General features: G+C 38.7%; 1 protein-coding gene across 2 annotated transcripts in view; it reads right to left on the minus strand.

Moving 5' to 3' along the window:
* The window catches only part of MOSPD2 (motile sperm domain containing 2), a 62,688-nt gene that overhangs the window by 8,738 nt on the left and 33,423 nt on the right, over positions 1-20,527 (minus strand). For both annotated transcript variants that reach the window (XM_059385131.1, XM_059385130.1), the window contains exons 8-13: positions 10,358-10,482; positions 7,416-7,592; positions 6,294-6,406; positions 4,119-4,215; positions 3,164-3,260; positions 2,489-2,618 (exon numbers count right to left, since the gene is read on the minus strand). In XM_059385131.1, the coding sequence (XP_059241114.1) occupies positions 2,489-2,618; positions 3,164-3,260; positions 4,119-4,215; positions 6,294-6,406; positions 7,416-7,592; positions 10,358-10,482 (739 nt within the window). The remainder of the gene's footprint in view (positions 1-2,488; positions 2,619-3,163; positions 3,261-4,118; positions 4,216-6,293; positions 6,407-7,415; positions 7,593-10,357; positions 10,483-20,527) is intronic.

Below are 20,527 nucleotides of genomic sequence, written 5' to 3' on the forward strand. Positions count from 1 at the left end.
GCCACCCAGGCGCCCCTACTGAGCTTTTCCTGATAACCTCTCCTAACTGGCTCCCCTGTCCCCTGCCACTTTTCTTTTGTCTTTTGCTGGAGATGGTATTTAAGGTGGGAAGAGACAAAATTATTTTCCCTTCCCTACCTCTTCTTCTTAATGTATGTATAATAACACAAGCAATTATAGATACCGCTCCATAACTCGGGGCCATTTTTTTTTGTGTTCCGTAGACTTCATCGCATCTTACTACTTGAAGGAACCCACCCTTTCTAGATGGGAATCGGTGCTGTATCTGGGCCTTCCGTACCAAACCACCGAGGCTCCCTCTGTGAGATAAGTCACCCTCTCCTGACTTACAGAAGACCAAACCAGGAGGAATGGATTAAAAAAAAAAACAAAAACCCAAACCCGCTTCTGAGGGACTGTCTGATAAGAACTTCAAAGTAATATCTGTCTTTTATACCAGTGTTACTTACTTATTCTTTCCATTTGTTTTCATAGCCATGACTTTGAGAAAAAAGAACTCTTGATAAGGGGTAAGTAGACCCTGTTACGATATGGACATGTAGATATGTAACTATTCCATCTAAAAACAAGTCAAGCCCACCACGAGCCTTAATGTGTATCTGTGTTCCTTCCTTTTTCTGGACTAAAACTGATCCCTACCTTGGCTTGAGTGAAACTCCCGAGAAAGCTGAAGGGACAGGACCCGTCATTGACAGACCTGCGCCAAAGAGACCCTTTGTCAACACCACATTCTTCCTTCCGCCAAGAAGCCAAACCTCTAGGATCGTCTCCTCACACTGATTTCTTGAAAACCTGGCTCCTGCCAACTGAAAATGCTCCCTCTGCTGTCAGTGATGGCCTCTGTGAGGTCACCACTGGCCACTGTTCACACCTCCTCCCTCTTGGCAGGACGGCGGTACTTACTGGCACTTTTTTGTCCAACATGCTTTCCTAGACTTGGAGAACACAGCTCACCTACCGCTTTCCCTCCTGAGTCCCTGCTCGACCGTATTCCTCTGGCCACCAACTCTACCTCCAGGCTGGGGCAACTGAAATGAAACTGGTCTTCCCAGGCCCACGCCTATCCTCCTCCGGTCTGTGAACAAGCCTGCAGTGATCCTGACAAAGGTGAATCGGGTCCGGCTGCCGCTCTCCCGTGGGTCTCACCATGGCGACCGAGCTCCTCCTCTGGGCCCTGCCTGCCTCTCCAGCTTTCTTCTTACCCTGGATCCTTTCACCTGTGTGTGCCAGCTGCATCTGTATTTTTAAAATTCCTTTTGAAGATTTCACTCGGCCACGACCATTACAAGGTTTCCCAGCTTCTCATTTATCAAGGAGGACAAAGAACTACCTACCTCCTAGGGTCATTTGAATGACGGAGTGAATAAATCAGAGTAAAGCACTTAGAACGGCGCAGGCTGGCAGCACGAGCTATGCGTGTTAACTCAATATCACGCTTTCACCTCTGCCTAGAGTCTGTTTTCAACACGGCCCCCCGAATAAGCCCTTAAAAAAAGAAAAAGCCAAATCACTTCCTGACTCTGCTTATTACCAACTGATAGATTTTCCTCTCAAAATCAGACGTCCTCACTCTGGTTACCTACTGCTTCTTTGACCTCATCTCCACACTGTCTCCCTCAGCCCCCCTGACTAGATTCAAGCTACATTTACCTCCTTGCTGGAACTTACACAGGCCAAGCACATTCCTGTTTCAGTTGTGGTTCCTTCTACATGGAAAGCACTTTTTCCGGTTAGGTTATTGATGTGGCTTACTCTCTCATACCCTTCAGGTCCTACAAAAACCACCCACCATCGAGAATCCTCTATCTAGGCACTATTGACATTTTGAGCCAGTTCCTTGTCTTGGGGGATGTTTAGCAGCGTCTCTGGTCTCTAACTGCTGGATGCCACAGTCCCCCAGTGCCCAACTGTGATCATGAACAGCATTCCCAAACACTGAAGAGTGGCCCCCTGGGAGGCAGAATGGGTACACTCCAAAATAAAACCACCTCACAGGCTTTTCCTCCTAATGTATCGAAGGAATTTTTCCATTGCATGACATATGGATTTACCACACTATTTTGTATAGCTACAGATTCAAGTGCATTTTCCTGTTACTTTACTGGGGGTCATTAGGTTAGTTCTTTCCCATTTTTCACTAGTACAAACAATGCTGCAACACACACATTCTAGTACCCAAGACAAGTGTGCCTACAAAGGAACTGCTGGGACAGAGTGATCTAGGTTTGTAATTCTGACACATCCAGATTCTTGGACTGGCCTGGAAGCAAGTCTATTAGCGAGCTCCTGGAGAAACTGCACTCACCTTCATCTGGGCACCCCAGAGCTCTGTAGAGCTTGAGGTCACCCCAGAAGCCTAAATGTCTGCCAAATGTGAGAAGAAAGAGACCCCTGCCTGTCCATGCAGGCAGTTCTCTCTCTCTGATTCTTCCCATCACATTTGAGAGTCTGTGAGTGAAAAGCATACCTATGCTCCATCACTTTGTTTCTGGGAACTTCTTTCCAGAACTGAGTCAATTCTGCTGGGCCCGTGCCGGATGACTGTTCCATTTCTGCAGCCATTATCAAAAAACGGTCTTGGGCAGAGACTGTTAAACCTGTATTCCAAAAGGATAACTTACTATATAACTTATTATATAAACAAGAACGTTTACAAAGGGTTGGACACAGGGTTTAAGGCATTATATTCTTGAACACAATGGAAAAATAGTATGGAAGTACCTTAAAGAAAATATTTTTCTAGAAAGGGGGACTTTCTAAAAAATTCAATTTAAACTGGCATCAGTTTCAATAAACAACTTTAGGGGCACGGGGGGGTGGTGTCAGTTGGATAAGCATCTGCCATTGGCTCAGGTCACGATCTTAGGGTTCTGGGATCCAGTCCTGCACTGGGCTCCCTGTTTCTCCCTCTCTCTACCTGCTGCTCCCCCTGCTTATGCTTGCTCTCTCTGTCAGAGAAATACAATATTTACAAAAATTTTAACGAGACCCATGGACCTATCTCATTTTACACATGAGAAAATAGATGCCTAGAGTGCAATGAGGTGACTTGTTGACAGCTGATTTCTAGATTCTAGTCTGGCTCTACTAATCCCCCCAGCCCAGGTACCCCCCCCGCACACCCTCTGAGGCCACCACTCACCCCCGTGGGGAGACACAACTATATCAACTGATGCACCAGGGTCACAGCTGCTGTTGCTCGGCTTGACTCTGTATTTTTCTGGAGCAGTTGTTCTCACCTGTTTGTAATTACAATTATATTTACAATTATGCATTTATAATTACAATTATACTAGTCCTATAGTAACTAGTAACATAAGAAAAGTGCTTCTTGGGGATAAATGGCTTAAAAATGAGATGGAAAAAGTTAACAGTTAATAAAAGTCTACAAAACAACCACGGTGGTTAGGCATAGAATGGATCTTTCCCCATCAACAGGAAAACAGTATCTCAATCTAGTCTCACTTAGCCTTCCTTTTAAATTAAAAAAAAAAAAAATCTATGAAATATCTTGTGTCTGGTGATTTCTTAACTTTAATGCAAATTAAAAATTAAAAAAACCTGTGGACAAGGACATGTGTTAATAGCATTCATACATTAAAACACATTAGATATTCAAAGAACATCCAGAACATCTTAGTGGTTAAATTAAAAAGATTTAAGGAAATAACACTTACATTATGGGGCAGTGGTAAACTCAATCATTGGGTTAGTATCTAGTATAAAGTACATTCCAAACTATATCACACTCGGGGGAAAATGCACTTTTGATTTTAGAGTTTTATTTTTAACCGTTAATATGAATTATCTATATAATGAGTGATTTTCCTTGGCTTTTTATTTACCACAAACATTAAGGCCTGGAATTAATTTGGACATTAGCCTATTACAGCTCATTAAAGATTGAGATACATATCCAGGGGAAAACTGTAGATAAGCTATGCCATGTGGTTAAAACTAGAAGGCAGTATAACATGCCTAAAAATGTCATTAAAACACTGTGCAAATTAAAAAATTCTCAATTGTTCAATTAAACTGTCTGAAATCACTTCCCAGATCAGATTTCCACATAGAATTTATATCCTTCTGATATTTACCTTAAAAGCTACGATGTTTTTTGTTACATTTGTCAACACTATTAAAGTTTTCTTCTCTCCAGATTCTGTACTTCCAAAATACAGTTCTTCTGCTGGGCTAGGTGGTGACAAAAATACAAGGCATTTGTATTATTCAGAACAAACGACAATCTAATCATTAGCTGGAAGGAAAGTATTTGGTTAATATTTGCTGCTCATTTGTATAAAGAGATTTCATCAAGAAAGAAAAGATTACAAAGCAACTACCTGATCTATTTTGTGTTTTAATCTTACTAATTGATTGCATGCTATTTAAAAGTCCTGTGGTTTCCCCCAAGAATCAAAAGCAAACTAGGAAAAGGAAAGGAGAGAGAATTAGGAATATTATAAATTAGCCTATAATCAGCACCATCTTAAGGTGCATTTAAACTCTTCCGAAGGTTACAGATAATCAAAACAAAGAAGAAACTGCTGCTGCAACTTTAATTATAAAGAGATTAGATGGGGGCATAATTTTCTACTCCAACAGAGAAAAGCGTAACTTAAAACGGAAGATCATTAGAGATGTATTTAAGTCACAGAATAATTCCTTATGTAATTACTTAATAAAAACAGCTTTTTCTAAGTATTATGGAATACAAAAAACACAAAAATAAAATTTGGGGTGGGAAGTAATGGTTAAGCAGTAAAATCAGTGAACCTCAAAATGCAAATTTTACTATTACTGGCCCTGGTAGTACTCACGACCTAAAAGAAAAACTAAAAGACTGAAGCAAATTTTGTGTAGTTTAATTACATTAGTCGAACTATATATCCGGTGCCTCCAAACAATGGGCAGAACTGTTTTTTTGTTTTAGATAAAAAGGTGAATTCTTTAGACTGGCCTTCACTTCAAACTATATATTTAAGTAGATTTGTTTTATATCAGGAATGTCTACATATATCAGAGCCATTCATCTGGAGGACACACATTTTTAAAGATGTGTTTTCTGAGGAGGGCTTTGCCCAACTCTGGACAAGACAAATTAGCATGCTGGCTTCCTTCCTTTTAGAACCCAATCGGAAATAGACCACAGAAAAGAGAAGAAGGTCACGAATCTCAAAACCGCTCTCAGTAACCAGCTCAAAAGTCTTGAGACATAGTGGGGAGACAGATGCTGGTGGAGGTGGGTCCATGTGCCGGTGCAGGAGAAGTGCTGTGACCTGCAGCCCTACTCTGGCTCTACTCTGGCTTTCTCCTTAGGCAGCTCTTCCAGCCAACCCTTCACACTGGTAAGCTGAGACCTATGGTTTTGACAGGCTTCCAATGGAAAAACAGTGTGTAATTCCTCAACCAGTAAAGGGAAAAATGGAAAACAAATTTCACAGGGGGGAAACTGGCAAAGAAAAACCAGGACCAGCAGAATATGCATACGTTGTCCCCCTCCTCGTCACTCCCCATAAACACACATAGATGGTAGAGATAAATCCAAATATAACAGTAATCAAAAATGTGTAAACAAACCAGATTTCTCAATTAGAATTTTAGGTTTTTAAAAAGTCTAGCTGTACTGTTTGTAAGAGTCATACTTAAAACACAGAGATTTCAAGTAATGGATGGGAAATGATACATTAGATCATCACTAAGAAAAGTTGGTTATAGCAGTATTAACACAAAGCCATACAGATTTACCAATGAAGAGAATCAGTAGTGAGAAAGAGATCTTTACATAATGGTTAATTACAAACAACCCTGAATCTTAGATTGAGTAACCCAGAAACAAAAATAGAGATGTACTGAAATCTGGCTTTGGTAAAACACCTATTTTCCTAGTTCAGCTTTAGCTTTTAGAAGATCAAACTGATAAAGGGTTAGTTCAATGCCATTTCTGGCATCCTTGAACCTATGCAAGCCAAAGAGTACCAGTAAAATGAGAAAAAATATGTGTCATTCAGATTAACCCTTAATATATGAATATTCATTTTTATTACCTGGTGTGAAATGAGGGCCCTTTAAACACATTTAATAGAATAAAGAACAAAAAGGTAGCTACAATATCTACGATGACTGGAAACCAAGGTGAGTCTCTGGATAACTTTTAATTTTGTATTTCCACAGTTCAAAAAACAGTACAGGAGTTTTCTTAATTTTGCAATTCCTTCAAGATAATCAAGACAGGTTATAAAAGCATAGCTAATAAAATCAACTATGATTACCTGATGTGTAATAAAGGCCCTTTAAACACACTCAATGGTTTTTTGAAAGCTTTCATTTTGGAATCAACCTTTTCATTTTCTTCTGCTTTGGAAGTATGTTCAGTTAGGTTAATCTAAAGACCAAAAAAAAAAAAAAAAAAATGAAGAAAGAAAAGATTAAAAAATTTAGTTTCATCCTGATAGCCGGGAAGTTCATTAGCTCAAAAAGTTAACATTATGGTGATTCAATCCAAATTACAATCTTTAACATAAGTTTAGTATACCTGAATTATGTATTTACCATATATTAACATGACCATGAACATGTATTTGAAAGCATAGTTAAATAAGTCGCCACAGAAAATATAACATGGTCTTTCCCTTTACAGTCTTGTAAAGACTTAACTTGGCTCTAAGTTGTAACATATTTATCCCTCTTACCAAGCCCCTGACGACTGAAAAAGATAACTAAGTGCCCTTTCAAAACCAAAATAGAGGAAATAGAAGGTTTTAAACTGATTTCTAGTCCAGCGAGGGGTACTGAGGAGGACACCTATCACAATGAGCACTGGGTGTTAGATGCCAGCAATGAATCATGGAACACTACATCAAAAACTAAGTACTGGATGGTGACTAATAGAGTAAAAAATAATAATGAATTACTTTGACTTTATCTCAGATAAATCAAAAATATTTTCAATAAAACAGTTCCTTCAAAGTACACTTTGTCAATTTTTATATAAATGCATGAAATCAGCCTTTTTTTAAAAAAAGATTTTATGTATTTGACAGAGACAGAGAGAGAGACAGTGAGAGAGGCAACGCAAGCAGGGGAAGCGGGAGAGGGAGAAGCAGGCTTCCCGCTGAGCAGGGAGTCCTGTGCGGGGGCTCGATCCCAGGACCCTGGGATCATGACCTGAACTAAAGGCAGACGCTTCATGACTGAGCCACCCAGGCGCCCCTGAAAGCAGCCTTTTGAACCACCAAAGTGACACTGCTGGTTAGCTAGTACCATCCTTCCTCTTTTTCACAAAGATGAGGAGGGACAGCAAGTTAAATGAATTACTCACAATCATGTACCTAACTAGTTCCAGAGTGGTGGACAGGACGCAGGTTTTGAAACCATGGTGGTGTTAGAATTACCTTTTTTAGAAGAGTTGTTTGTTCTTCATTAGAAACTGTTTCCAAGGTTTCTTTGCCATCACTTTCTAGGTCTTCTTTACTTGAAGCTTCATCCTCACTGGCAATAGGCCCATTTTCACACAATGGTGTCTGGAAGTCGTCATCCACTAGTGGGGGATAGCTATACTTGAAAGGATCCTAAGGGAAAGGAATTTTGTAACAGCCTGCTAAGAGGTGGGCAGAGAAAAAATTCTCTAAGTAAAATTAAAATCCATTCTCCTGGCCAAAAAAAAAAAAAAAAAAAAACCCCACCAGAAAAGAAAACCAGACTTAATTAGTGAAATTTTTAAAAAAGGAAGCATTTCCCAACACAAAGGGAAAGAGCAGTTAAGTGGTGTGGACAAGTGGCTAGCCATCTGTGAAAGCATCGAGCTGGATCTTTAGCTCATTCTTCGCAAGAGAAGATTTTCAGATGGATTAGAATCTTGGAAGTGTGTATTTTTTTAAGGTTTATTTATTTATCTTTAGTAATCTCTACCCTCAACATGGAGCTCAAGCCCATGACCTTGAGATCAAGAGTAGCACACTCATCCAATGGAACTAGCCAGGCACTCCAAAAGTGTGTATTTTTTTTAAAACCCATGTAAGCTTTAAAAACAAAAACAAACAAACAAAAAAACCTCCAGAACAGCACACAGGCTTAAAAAAACAGAAAACAAAACACAAAACCTAAGTAACGAAGACCTTTCTAATCATAGCACAAAACCTAGCAGGCTTTGATAAAAATGAAGCACGCTAAAATGAAACATCTCTGAATTGCAAAAAGTAAAACACAGCAATCAACCAGCCACCCACAACCCTCTGCTAAGAAAACCCCCTAAAAAGCCAAGTTTGTTTCTTTAAAGCCAAAACTGGGAAAATTATGTACCACATGTATCAGAAACAAGACAGCTTTTGTTAATACATGCAAATCAAGGAGAAAAGAGTCAGAACAGAACAAAAAATAAATGATAGAGTTCACAGAAAAAGAACAGACTACGCTTTTAAATCAGAAAAAATGCTCGACACCACTTACAATAACAGAAATGTAAAGCCACAATATTTTGCACTCAAGACTGGGAAAGATTACAAAAATGAGAGTATGTGATGTTGGCACGGAAGTCGTTCAAGCATTGCCACACACTATTGGGAAGTGAGCACTATCTTTTTAGAGGGAAACTGGCCACAGATAACAAAATTTAAAGTACGAATACCCATTGACCTAATGATTTTACCTCCAGGAGTTCGTCTTCTACTTACACTGCTGTACCCATGTACCAAGGGTTATTTACAAGGCTAGTCACAGCAGCATCATTAATAATGGCAAGGTTAGGAAACAACTACCAGTCCCTTAAAAGAGAACTGATTAAAATATAGTATGTTCCATCCACGTAATGGAATAGTCTGTAGTGGTTTAAAGAATGAGACCTCTAAGAATCAGTATGGTATAACCTGACAAATGATGTGGGGAAACCAGTAAAACAACATACATGAAAAAACAAAATGGACAGAATATCTCCAGGAGAGAAAACCTGGAAAGCAGTGAATGACTGCCTTTGGAGAGTGGCAGTGGGGAGTAAGGTGGGGAGGGAGACATGCTTTTCACTACACCGTTGTACTTTTCAGTCTTTTGGTACTGTTTGCTTTTAAAAAATGCTGTCTATGTATTACTTTGGGGAAAAATTAGTCCTAAAAAACTACACCATTAATGACAGAGAAGGGAGATATTTTCTACCTCTAAAAATATTTTTTACTAGATGCCATTAATTTTAAGGTACAACAATTCTGTGGGCAAATTATTAAAACCAATCAGTCAACTAGCTCATTTAAAGGTAGTACCTGAAATGAACCATACTGTGTTCTGCTATTAAAATGTAAAATACAAAACCTCAAAATAGGAAAGTTGCAAATTTCAAAGTAAAAATATTAGTTCAAGTTTCTTCTAATCAAAGAAGACAAAAGGACATACCAAAACTTTCTATCTTGCTAGTCACTTGATTCTGGTTGAATACAATTATACCAGGTAAGACGGTATATGTAGTAGATTGTAAAAATCAAACAACTGAAATATTATCAATCAAGTTAACCCAAAGCACACCAAATCCACAGGCTTTCATAGTTTAGAAGAAAAATCATTATCACCGTATGTTTCACTGTTATGTAGTATTAAAAATTTAACATAGACCTACTTATTCCTGGTCTCTTATTTGTAAGTAGCAAAACCATTTCAAAAAACGTATATATGATCGTTTAAATTAAAAAGACTGTTCAACAGTAAACAAATGGAAGCAAACTAAAGGCACATGAAAAAAATTCAGTAACTCATGGTCACCAATTAAATAATTTATGGTTCATCTCTAGATACAGGAATACTATGTCACCATAAAGAAGAGTAAAACAGTTTGTCATACTGATCTGGAATGATCTCTAAGACATGTTGTAAAGAAAAAAGGAGGATGCACAATGGTGTAAAAATACACTGCTTGTTTAAAAGAGATGGGAAGGAGGAAGAATTACATACATCTTTGCTTATATGTATTACATATATCCTGCATTGCTTACATGGGCGATACAGATTCATGGAAATAAATATAAGACATGGAACTGGGCAGAGGAACAGAGTGATTGGGATAGCAGTAGAAAGCCTTTCTACGGAATATTGTTTCCTAATATTTGTACTGAATACCAAATATTTTTCAGTTTAGAACCATGTAAATACAAAACGTACTTAAAATGAAAACTGAACAACTTGAAAACTTATATAAAAATGTCTATATTGGTGTTATTTTGGAGTATCTATGATCTTTCTCTGGATGTTAGGATACTGCTTTTTCTTTTTCCTTAAGGAAAGAATGCGCCAATGGCAGCCTAGTGTGCCATGATGCAGTCTTATTTTAGAAACACGTTTCAAGGACGATACTTACAGTCCCACCCATGTGGGGAGGCAGGTACTCCACACTGACGTAGTCCTGGATGTCACTTTTACTGGTAAACTTCAACAAACTCACTGCTTCCGGACCAAGCCAGGATTTCACAATTTTGAAAGCAGCTAAAGAAAAAACAGTCACTTCATTAAATTCATTCTCTTTCTCAATCTACTCCATGTGCTAATGTAGGTCTTCTGAAATTAGTTTGGGCAAAACTCTGTTAATATGTATCTTTCCGTGGTACGATAATTAACATTCACTAATCCCTGTCAGCATTTACATTGCGACTGTTTTGGGTTTCAAGTGCTCCAGGAAGATCCAGGAAGATGAAATTACCTAGATGTGCATCAAGAAACTTATCAAGGTTCTGGCCTCTGTGCAAATCTGTCAATGATCCCCACTACTAAGACTCCCAGACATGGAATCAAATAGCACTGTGGTTTGAGGAATAACTGTACAATAGAATGGAAAGAGTAATTTTTCCTTATACTCCTGATCAACCCCCAACCTGAAAAACCTTCCCAAATGGGAAGTCAACAAGAGAAGGAAGTAGCCCTCCTCATGGGTTTGAGCTAAACTCAGATTTCATCCTAACCCTAAACTTCTCAGTCTTTCTCCCAAGCCCTGTGGCTTATATAACGGTGAGGATCTTATTTCTGGAATCTACAAGAATACACCACTATCAAACACAGCTGTTTAGTAATAACAATCTTGTTCTTTCATGCTATTCTAATTTATACTTAATTTCTTTAAACCTTGTTTCCATTCTGACATTCTGAACACATTTTAAAGAAATTAAAAGAATCCTGCATTAATTTGCAAAAGCATCAATGAAAAAACGAGGAAATAAAACAGTATGATAAAAATTATATAGTGGTTCAGAAAACTGCATTTTTACTTTGGCTAATTATGCTTAAATTTTACATAAGATTTACATTTTCATTAATTTCAATTTTAAAAGTCTGTGCGTTGACATGTTGGAAGCTATGCTACTTGAATTAACCAAAGTGCTAAATCAAATTTTTTATAACAGCTTTGTTGAGATATAATTTACATATCATAAAACTCACCCTTTTAAAGTATGCCCATCAAAGGTTTTTAGTATATTCAGAGGGTTGTATAACCATCACCACGATCTAATTTTGGAACATGTTTCTAACACCAAAAGGAAGTCCCTGCCTATCAGCAAACTCTCCTTATCCTCCCGACTCCATTCCCTGGCAACCACTAATCTACTTTCTGGATTTGCCTATTTTGGATATTCCACATAAATGCCATCATACCACATGTGGGGCCTTTTTACTGGCTTTGTTCACCCAGCATGCTTTCACGGGTCATCGATGATGTTGCATGTATCGGTATTTAATTCCTTTTTATGGCTGAATAATTTTCCCTTTTATGGATCTACAACGTTTGTTTATCCATTCATCAGCTGAGAAACATTTCAGCAGTTTCCACTTTTTACTGTTATGGCTGATACTGCTATGAACATCTGTGTACAAGTTTTTATGTAGACATATCTGTTCAATTCTCTTGGGAATATACTTACAAATGGAATTGCTGGATTATAAAGTAATTCTAACTTTTTGAGGAACTGCCAAACTCCTTTCCAGAGTGGCTGCACCATTTTACATTCTCACCAGTAACGTATGAGGATTCCAATTTCTCCATATCCTCAACACCTGTTACTGACTTTTTGATTACAGTCACCCTCGTTGGTATGAAGTAATATCTCATTTGGTTTTCACTTGTAGTTCTCTAATAACTAATGATGTTGAGCATCTTTTTATGTGTTTATTGTCCATTTGCATATCGGGTTTGGAAAAATGTCTATTCTAATCTTTTGCCCCTTTTAATTGGGCCATTTGTCTTTTTATTGTTGTGCTGTAAAAGCTACTTATATATTCTAGATGTAAGTCCCCTATCAGATGCAGGATTTGTAAATATTTTATTCCATTCTGAGGCCTTGTCCTTTGGAGTACAAAATTTTAAATTTAATGAAGTCCAGTCTATCTGTTCTTTTGTTGCTTGTGCTTTTTTGGTGTCATATCAAGAAACCACTGCCTAATCCAAGGCCACAAATATTTACTCCTATGGTTTCTTCTGAGTTTTATAATTCTAACCCTTACGTTCAGGCCTCTGATCCACTTCGAGCTTCTTTTTGCATATGAAGGGAGGCAGAGATCTAACTTCATTCTTTTGAATATGGATATTCAATTTTTTTAAAAGATTTATTTATTTATTTATTTGCCAGAGAGAGAGAGAGAGAGAGATCACAAGTAGGCAGAGAGGCAGGCAGAGAGAGAGAGGAAGGGAAGCAGGCTCCCTGCTGAGCAGAGAGCCCGATGTGGGACTTGATCCCAGGACCCCGAGATCATGACCTGAGCCGAAGGCAGCGGCTCAACCCACTGAGCCACCCAGGCGCCCCAGGATATTCAATTATTAAAGAGACTATTCTTTCTCAAGAGAGATCTTGGAAGACCAGTGGCAGAGTAGAAGAACCCTAAGGCTTGCCTCGTCCCACAAATACAACTAGATAACTATCAAATCATCCTAAAATGCCCCAGAAACCTCTCTGAAGACTGGTAGAACAAACTCCACAAGTAAAGGTAGAGAAGAAGCCACACTGAAGAAGGTAGGCAATACAGAGACTTGGCTTGGGAAAGAAACAGATTATGGCTGCCACAGTGGGGATGGAGCCTTGGTCATGGAGAAGGGCAAGAGACAGACTAGCACATAGGGACGCATGCGGGGACAATAAAACCCCCCCAGCAACTGGCTTGGAAAGCGAGAGGGTCTGAATTTCTCGAGTTCTTGCAATCAGTAAGACTTAAAGCCTAGAGTTTAATTTTTTTTAAAGATTTTACTTATTTATTTGACAGAGAAAGACACTGCAAGAGAGGGAGCACAAGCAGGGGGAGTGGGCGAGGGAGAAGCAGGCTTCCCACAGAGCAGAGAGCCTGATCTGGGGCTCAATCCCAGAACCCTGGGATCATGACCTGAACCAAAGGCAGATGCTTAATGACTGTGCCATGCAGGTGCCCCAAAGCCTAGAGTTTTAAATGTCAGTGTGCTTGACTCTGGGAGAGCTCAGAGGACACTGGGGCTGCTCTTGGGGAGAAGGAAGGACCAACAGCCCACTGATACACAGTGTAGAAACAGAGATCTCAAGAACGCCTGGGGCACACAGTATGGAGGTTATTTGCTCACCTTGGGAGCAAGTCCCAGACAGGCAGCATTCATGGAGAGACCCCTCAGGTAACAAAGAAACTGGCTGATACTATTTCACTTGCCCACCCCTCAGCATAAGCCCAGGGCCACCTGCAGGAACCAGCATAGCAGGGACACCTGCTACCTAACTTGCTTACACCCAAGCTCTTCCACACCCATACGCTCTAGAAGAAAGGCCCTTCCCAGTCACAGCTGCCTTAGCCCCAGGTCTGCAGGCTCCCTCCCCGAGAAGACTGGCCCAAACCCTTGCCAACACTGCATCTCCTGACCCAGGAGTTTTGTGAGGCCTCAGATCCTGTGGCAGCACCAACAGGTCTCACTTCACAAACAGACCAGAGCATGACTAGTTACAATGGGCTACATTAAGGCCAGGCACCAAACACGGCCCATAGCAGGCAAAAAGAGCCTCTGTAGATGACTGGCCTGAAGGGTAAAGTGGACAGGACACAAGAGCGGAGCCCACACAGCACAAACTGGAGACACTCCCAGAAGTGCCAGACCCTGGGGAACAGGAGATACTATACAGCAGGCCACTGCAGGACCTCTTCTTCACAAAGCCATTACCCTCAAGAACAGGAGATGAAGCTGCCTCTCCTAACATACAGAAATGGGCATAGAGGACGTGGAAAAAAGGAGACAGAGGAATTTGCCCCAAATGAAGGACTAGGACAAGGCCCCGGCCAGAGATCTAAGTGAAACAGATACAAGTAACATGTCCAGTGGAGAATTTATTTTTATTTAATTATTTTTATTTTTTAAAAAGATTTATTTATTTTAGAGAGACAGTGTGAGCAAGGGTAGGAGCAGAGGGAGGGAGGGGGAGAGAGAGAGAGAGAGAGAATCCTAGCAGACTCCACGCCAAGCGTGGAACCCAACAAGGGGCTTGATCCCATGACCTTGAGGCCACAATCCAAGCAGAAACCAAGAGTCAGATGCTCAACTGACTGAGCCATCCAGGCGCCCCCAATGGAGAATTTAAAGCAATGATCACAAGGATACTCACTGGACTTAAGAAAAGAGTGGAAGGCATCCATGAGACCATTAACACAGAGATAAGGAATAACAAAGCAGAGACAAAGGGCTCAATAAACAAAATGAGAAACACACTTGACAGAAAGAAGCAAAGGAATGAATTAGTGACCTCGGACAGAAATGGAAACTAATCAAGATGAACAAAAGAGAGAAAAAAGAACTATGCAAAATGAGAACAGATTTAGGGAACTCAGTGGCTCTATCAAACATAGTAACATTCATATTACAGGAGTCCCAGAAGAAGAATAAAGAGGAAAAGGGGCAGAGAATTTATTTGAAGAAATAGTGGCTGAAAATTTTCCTAATCTGGGAAGGAAAAAGATACCCAGATTCAGGTGGCACAGAGAACCCCTAACAAAATTAACAAAAGCAGATCCACATCAAGATATATTGTAGGGGTGCCTGAGTGGCTCTATCAGTTAAGCAGTCAACTCTTAGTTTTGGCTCAGGTCATGATCTCAGGGTCATGAGACTAAGCCCCACATCAGACTCTGCACTTTGCAGAGGTGCTTGTCCCTCTCCCCCACTCTCAAATAAATAAAATCTTTAAGAAAAGACATATTTTTAATTAAGATGGCAAAATATGGTGATTAAAGAAAAAATATAAAAAGCAGCAAGACAAAAGAAGACAGTTACATACAAAGGGAACCCCATAAGGCTATCAGTGGATGTTTTAGCAGAAACTTTATAAGCCAGAAATGAATGGTATGATATATTCAAAATGCAAAATGGGAATAACCTGAAGGCAAGAATACTCTATCCAGCAAGGCTATCATTCAGAATAGAAGGAGAAATAAAGAGCTTCCCAGACAAAAACTAAAGGAGTCAAGACTACTAATAACCCAGCCCTGGGAGAAATATTAAAGGGGATCCTCCTAAGTGGAAAGGAGAGACCAAAAGTGATAGTAAAAGGTAGGAAACAGTGAAGCAGTAAAAATGAGTATTTCTGTAAGAAATCAGTCAAGGAATGCACCAAATAAAAGGATGTAAAATATGACACCCTACACTTAAAATGAGGGGATAAAGGAACAAAGAATGGGTTCAAACTTAAAAGACCATCAACTTAATAGACTGCTACATGCAGAAAATGTTATTTACATATAAACATAATGGTAACCACAAATCAAAAACCACTAATGCAAAAGAATAAAGACAAAGAAATCCAAGTATATCACTAAAGAAAATCAACAAACCATGAAAGACAAAAAAGGATTGGAGAAAATCTTCAGAAGCAACCACAAAACAAGTAATAAAATGGCAATAAATACATATCAGTAATTACTCTTATTAAATGGACTAAATGCTCCAATCTAAAGACAAAGGGTGACAGGATGAGTAAAGAGCATATGCTGCCTATAAGAGACTCATTTTAGATCTAAAGACACCTGCAGATTGAAAGTGAGGTGATGCAGAAATATTTATCATGCAAATGGTTGTCCAAAAAAAAAAAAAAAAAAGCCAGAGTAGCAATACTTATATTGGACAAACTTGACTTTAAAACAAATATTAACAAGAGACAAAGTAGGACACTAATCACAAAGGAGGAAATAACAATTGGTAGAAATAACAATTGGAAGAAATAACAATTGTAAATATTTATGCACCCAGCGTGGGAGCACCCAAATACACAAAAAAGTTAAGAAGAAACGTAAAGGAACTAATTAATACAATAGTGTAAGACTTTAACACCTCTTTACATCAATGGACAGATCACTCAAACAGATAATAAACAAAGAAACAATGGCTTTGAGTGACACACTGGACCAGATGAATTGAACAGATATATTCAGAACATTCCATCCAAAGACAGCAGAATACACATTTTTTGTTAAATGCGCACGGAACAGTCTCCAGAACAGATCACATATTAGGCCACAAAACACGACTCAACAAATTTAAAAAGATCAAAGTCATATTATGCATCTTTTCTAACCACAATGCTATGAAACCAGAAGTCAACCACAAGAAAAAAATCTGGAAAGAGCACAAATACATGGAAGTCAAATAACATGATACTAAACAACGAATGGGTCAACCAAGAAATCAAAGAAACAAAGTATGTGGAAACAAATGAAAATGAAAACACAATGATTCAATACCACTGGGACGCAGCAGAAGCATTTCTAAGAGGGAAGTTTATAGCCATACAGGCCCACCTCAAGAAGCAAGAAAAATCACAAATAAACAACCTGACCTTACACCTAAAGGAGCTAGAAAAAGAATAAACAAAACCTAAAACCAACAGAAGGAAGGAAATAATAAAGATCAGAGCAGAAACAAATGATATAGAAATTAAAGAAGCAGAACAGTCAATGAAACCAGAAGCTGATTCTTGGAGAAAACACATAAAATAGCCAGACTTATCAAAAAGAAAAGAGAAAGGACCCAAATAAATAAAATCACAAATAAAAGAGGAGAAATAACAACAAACACCACAGAAATAAACAATTGCAAGAGAATATTATAAAAACTACATGTCAACAAATTGGACATCCCAGAAGAACATGCCTAGAAACATATAAATGAACAAGCCTCAAACAGGAATAAAAATGTGAACAGACCAATTATCAGCAAAGAAATTGAATCAGTAATCAAAAACTCCCAATAAACAAAAGTCCAGGACCAGAAAGCTGCACAGGCAAATCCTACCAAACATTTAAAGAAGAGTTAATACATATTCTTCTCAACCTATTCCAAAAAACAGAAGAAAGAAAACTTCCAAATTCATCCTATGAAGCCAGTATTTCCCCAGATACCAAAACCAGATAAAGATACCACAAAAAAGAGAACTATAGTCCAATATCTCTGATGAACGTAGATACAAAAATCTCAACAAAACACTAGCAAACCAAATTCAACAATGCATTAAAAAAACCATTCACCACAATCAAGTGGGATTTATTCTTGGGTTGCAAGGGTGGTTCTATGTTTGCAAACATGAGATACATCAATAAGAGAAAAGAACAGAACCATGCGATCATTTCAATAGATGCAGGAGAAGTGCTTGACAAGGTACAACATCCATTCATGATAAAAATCCTCAGCACAGTAGGTTTAGAGAGAACACCTCAACATAATAAAGGCCATATTTGGAAACCCACAGCTAACATCATCCTCAGTGGGGAAGAGCCTTTTCCCTAAGGTTGGGAACAAGACAAGGATGTCCACTCTTACCACTTTTACTCGACACAGTACTAGAAGCCCTAGCCACATGCAATCAGACATCTAAAAGAAATAAAAGGCATCCAAAGTGGCAAGGAAAAAGTAAAACTTTCACTATTTGCAGATGACATGATACTACATGTAGAAAACCTGAAAGACTCCACAAAAACTGCTAGGACTAAGAAACGAATTCAGTAAAGTCGCAGGATACAAAATCAACATAGACAAATCTGTTGCAATTAATATACCAATAATGAATCAGCAGAAAGAGAAATTAAAGGTAACACTCCCATTTACAATTTACACCAAAAATAATATGATAACTAGGAATAAGCTTAACCAAGGAGGTGAAAGACCTGTACCCTGAAAACTATAAAAACACTGATGGAAGAAATTAAAGACAACACAAAGAAATGGAAAGACATTCCATGCTCATGGACTGGAAGAAGAAATACTGTTAAAATGTCTATACTACCCAAAGCAATCTACACAATTAATGCAATCCCTAAACAAAGTACCAACAGCATTTTTCACAGAACTAGAACAAATACTACTACATTTGTGTGGAATGACAAAAGGCCCCGAATAGCCAAAGCAATCTCAAAAAAGAAAAGCCAAAGGTGGAGGGCATCATAATTGCAGGCTTCAAGCTATATTACAAAAGATACGTGATCAAAACAGTAGAGTACTGGCATAAAAACACAAACACTACACAACAGAACAGAAAATTCAGAAATAAACCTACAATTATATGGTCAGAGTTAATCTTTGACAAACCAGGAAAGAATATCCAATGGGAAAAAGATAGTCTCCTCAACAAATGGTGCTGGGAAACATGCAGAAGAATGAAAGGGGATCACTTTCTAAGACCACACACAAGAATAAATTCAAAGTGGATTTAAGACTTAAATGTGCGACTTGGAAGCATAAGAATTCTAGAATAGAGTACAGGTAGTACCGTCTCTGACACTGTCTGTAACAACTTTTTTCTAGATAGGTCCTGCAGAGGCAAGGGAAAGAGAAGAAAAAATAAACCACTAAGACTACAGCCAAAAAAAAAAAAAAATCTTCTTCAGAGTGAAGGAAACAATCAATAAAACTGAAAGGCAACGTAATGAATGGGAGAAGATATTTGCAAATGACATTATCTTTTTTTAAATATTTGAGAGAGAGAGGGAGAGGGAGAGGGAGGAAGGAAGGGAAAGAATGTGTGACAGAACATGTTGGGGGAGGGGCAGAGGGAAAGGGAGAGGGAGAACTTCATGCAGACTCCCTGCTGAGCATGGAGCCCAACTCGGGGCTTGATATCATGACCAGAGCTGAAATCAAGAGTTGGACACTTAATTGAGCCACCCAGGCACCCTGCAAATGATTATCTGATAAAGGGTTAGCATCCAAAATATATAAAGAACTTCGAAAACTCAACTAAAAACTAAAACTAAAACTAAAACTCAACTAAACCCAAAAAATAACTAAAAATGGGCAGAAGACACGAATAGACATTTCTCCAAAGAAGACATCCAGATGGCCAACTGACACATGAAAAGATGCCCATCATCACTCATCATCAGGGAAATGGAAATCAAAACTACAATGAGACATCACTTCAAACCCGTCAGAATGGCTAAGATCAACAACACAAGAAACAACAGGAATTGGCGAGGATGCGTTAGAGAGGGGGAACCCTCATGCACCATTGGTGGGAATGAAAACGGGTGCAGCCACTGGAAAAAAAAAACAGTATGGAGGTTCTTCAAAAGGTTAAAAATAAAACTACACTATGATCCAGCAACTGCACTACTGGGTATTTACCCAAAGAATACAAAATTGCTAATTCAAAAGGATACATTCACCCTTATGTTGAGAGCAGCATTATTTACAACAGCCAAGTTATGGAAGCGGTCCAAGCGTCCATCAATTAACGAATGAATAGAGAACATGTGGCGCGCGCGAGCGCGCGCACACACACACACACACGCACGCACGCACACACCCCAGAATATTACGCAGCCATGAGAAATAATGAAATCTTGCCATGTGCAATGACATGGATAGAGCTGGAAGAGTATTATGCTAAGTGAAGTGAGTCAGAGAAAGACAAATACTATATGATTTCACTCCTATGTGGAATTTAAGAAACAAATGAACAAAGGGGAAAAAAAAAGAGTCAAATCAAGAAACATTCTTAATTATAGAGAACTGATGGTTACCAGAGGGGAGAGAGTGGGTTAAATAGGTGATGGGGATTAAGGTATGCACTTGTCATGATGAGCACTGCCTGATTAAAATAAAAACTGAAAGAAGACTGTTCTGTCTCCAGTAAAATGTCTTGGTACTATTGTAAAAAAAAAGCAATTATGCATAAATATTAGGGTTTATTTCTGGATTCCCAACACTATTTTACTGATCTATACATTTATCCTTATGTCTATACCACATCTTAATTACTATAGCTTTGTACTGAGTTTTGAAACTAAGAAGTGTCAGTTCTTTAATTTCATTGTTCTTTTTCAAGACTATCTTTACTACTCTTGGTCTCCAACACATCCATGTGCACTTAAGAACAAGCTTGTCAATTTCTGTAAAAAAAAAAAAAAAAGCAGCTGGGATTTTGACAGGGACTGCAGTGAATTGGTAGATCAATTCAGGAAGTACTGCCATCTTAACCATATTTCGTCTTCCAGTCCATGAACAAGAGATGTCTGATTACCGAGGTCTTGAATTTCCTTCAATGGTGTTTTG

This window comes from Mustela nigripes, chromosome X (assembly GCF_022355385.1).
Source record: "Mustela nigripes isolate SB6536 chromosome X, MUSNIG.SB6536, whole genome shotgun sequence".
Taxonomy (NCBI): domain Eukaryota; kingdom Metazoa; phylum Chordata; class Mammalia; order Carnivora; family Mustelidae; genus Mustela; species Mustela nigripes.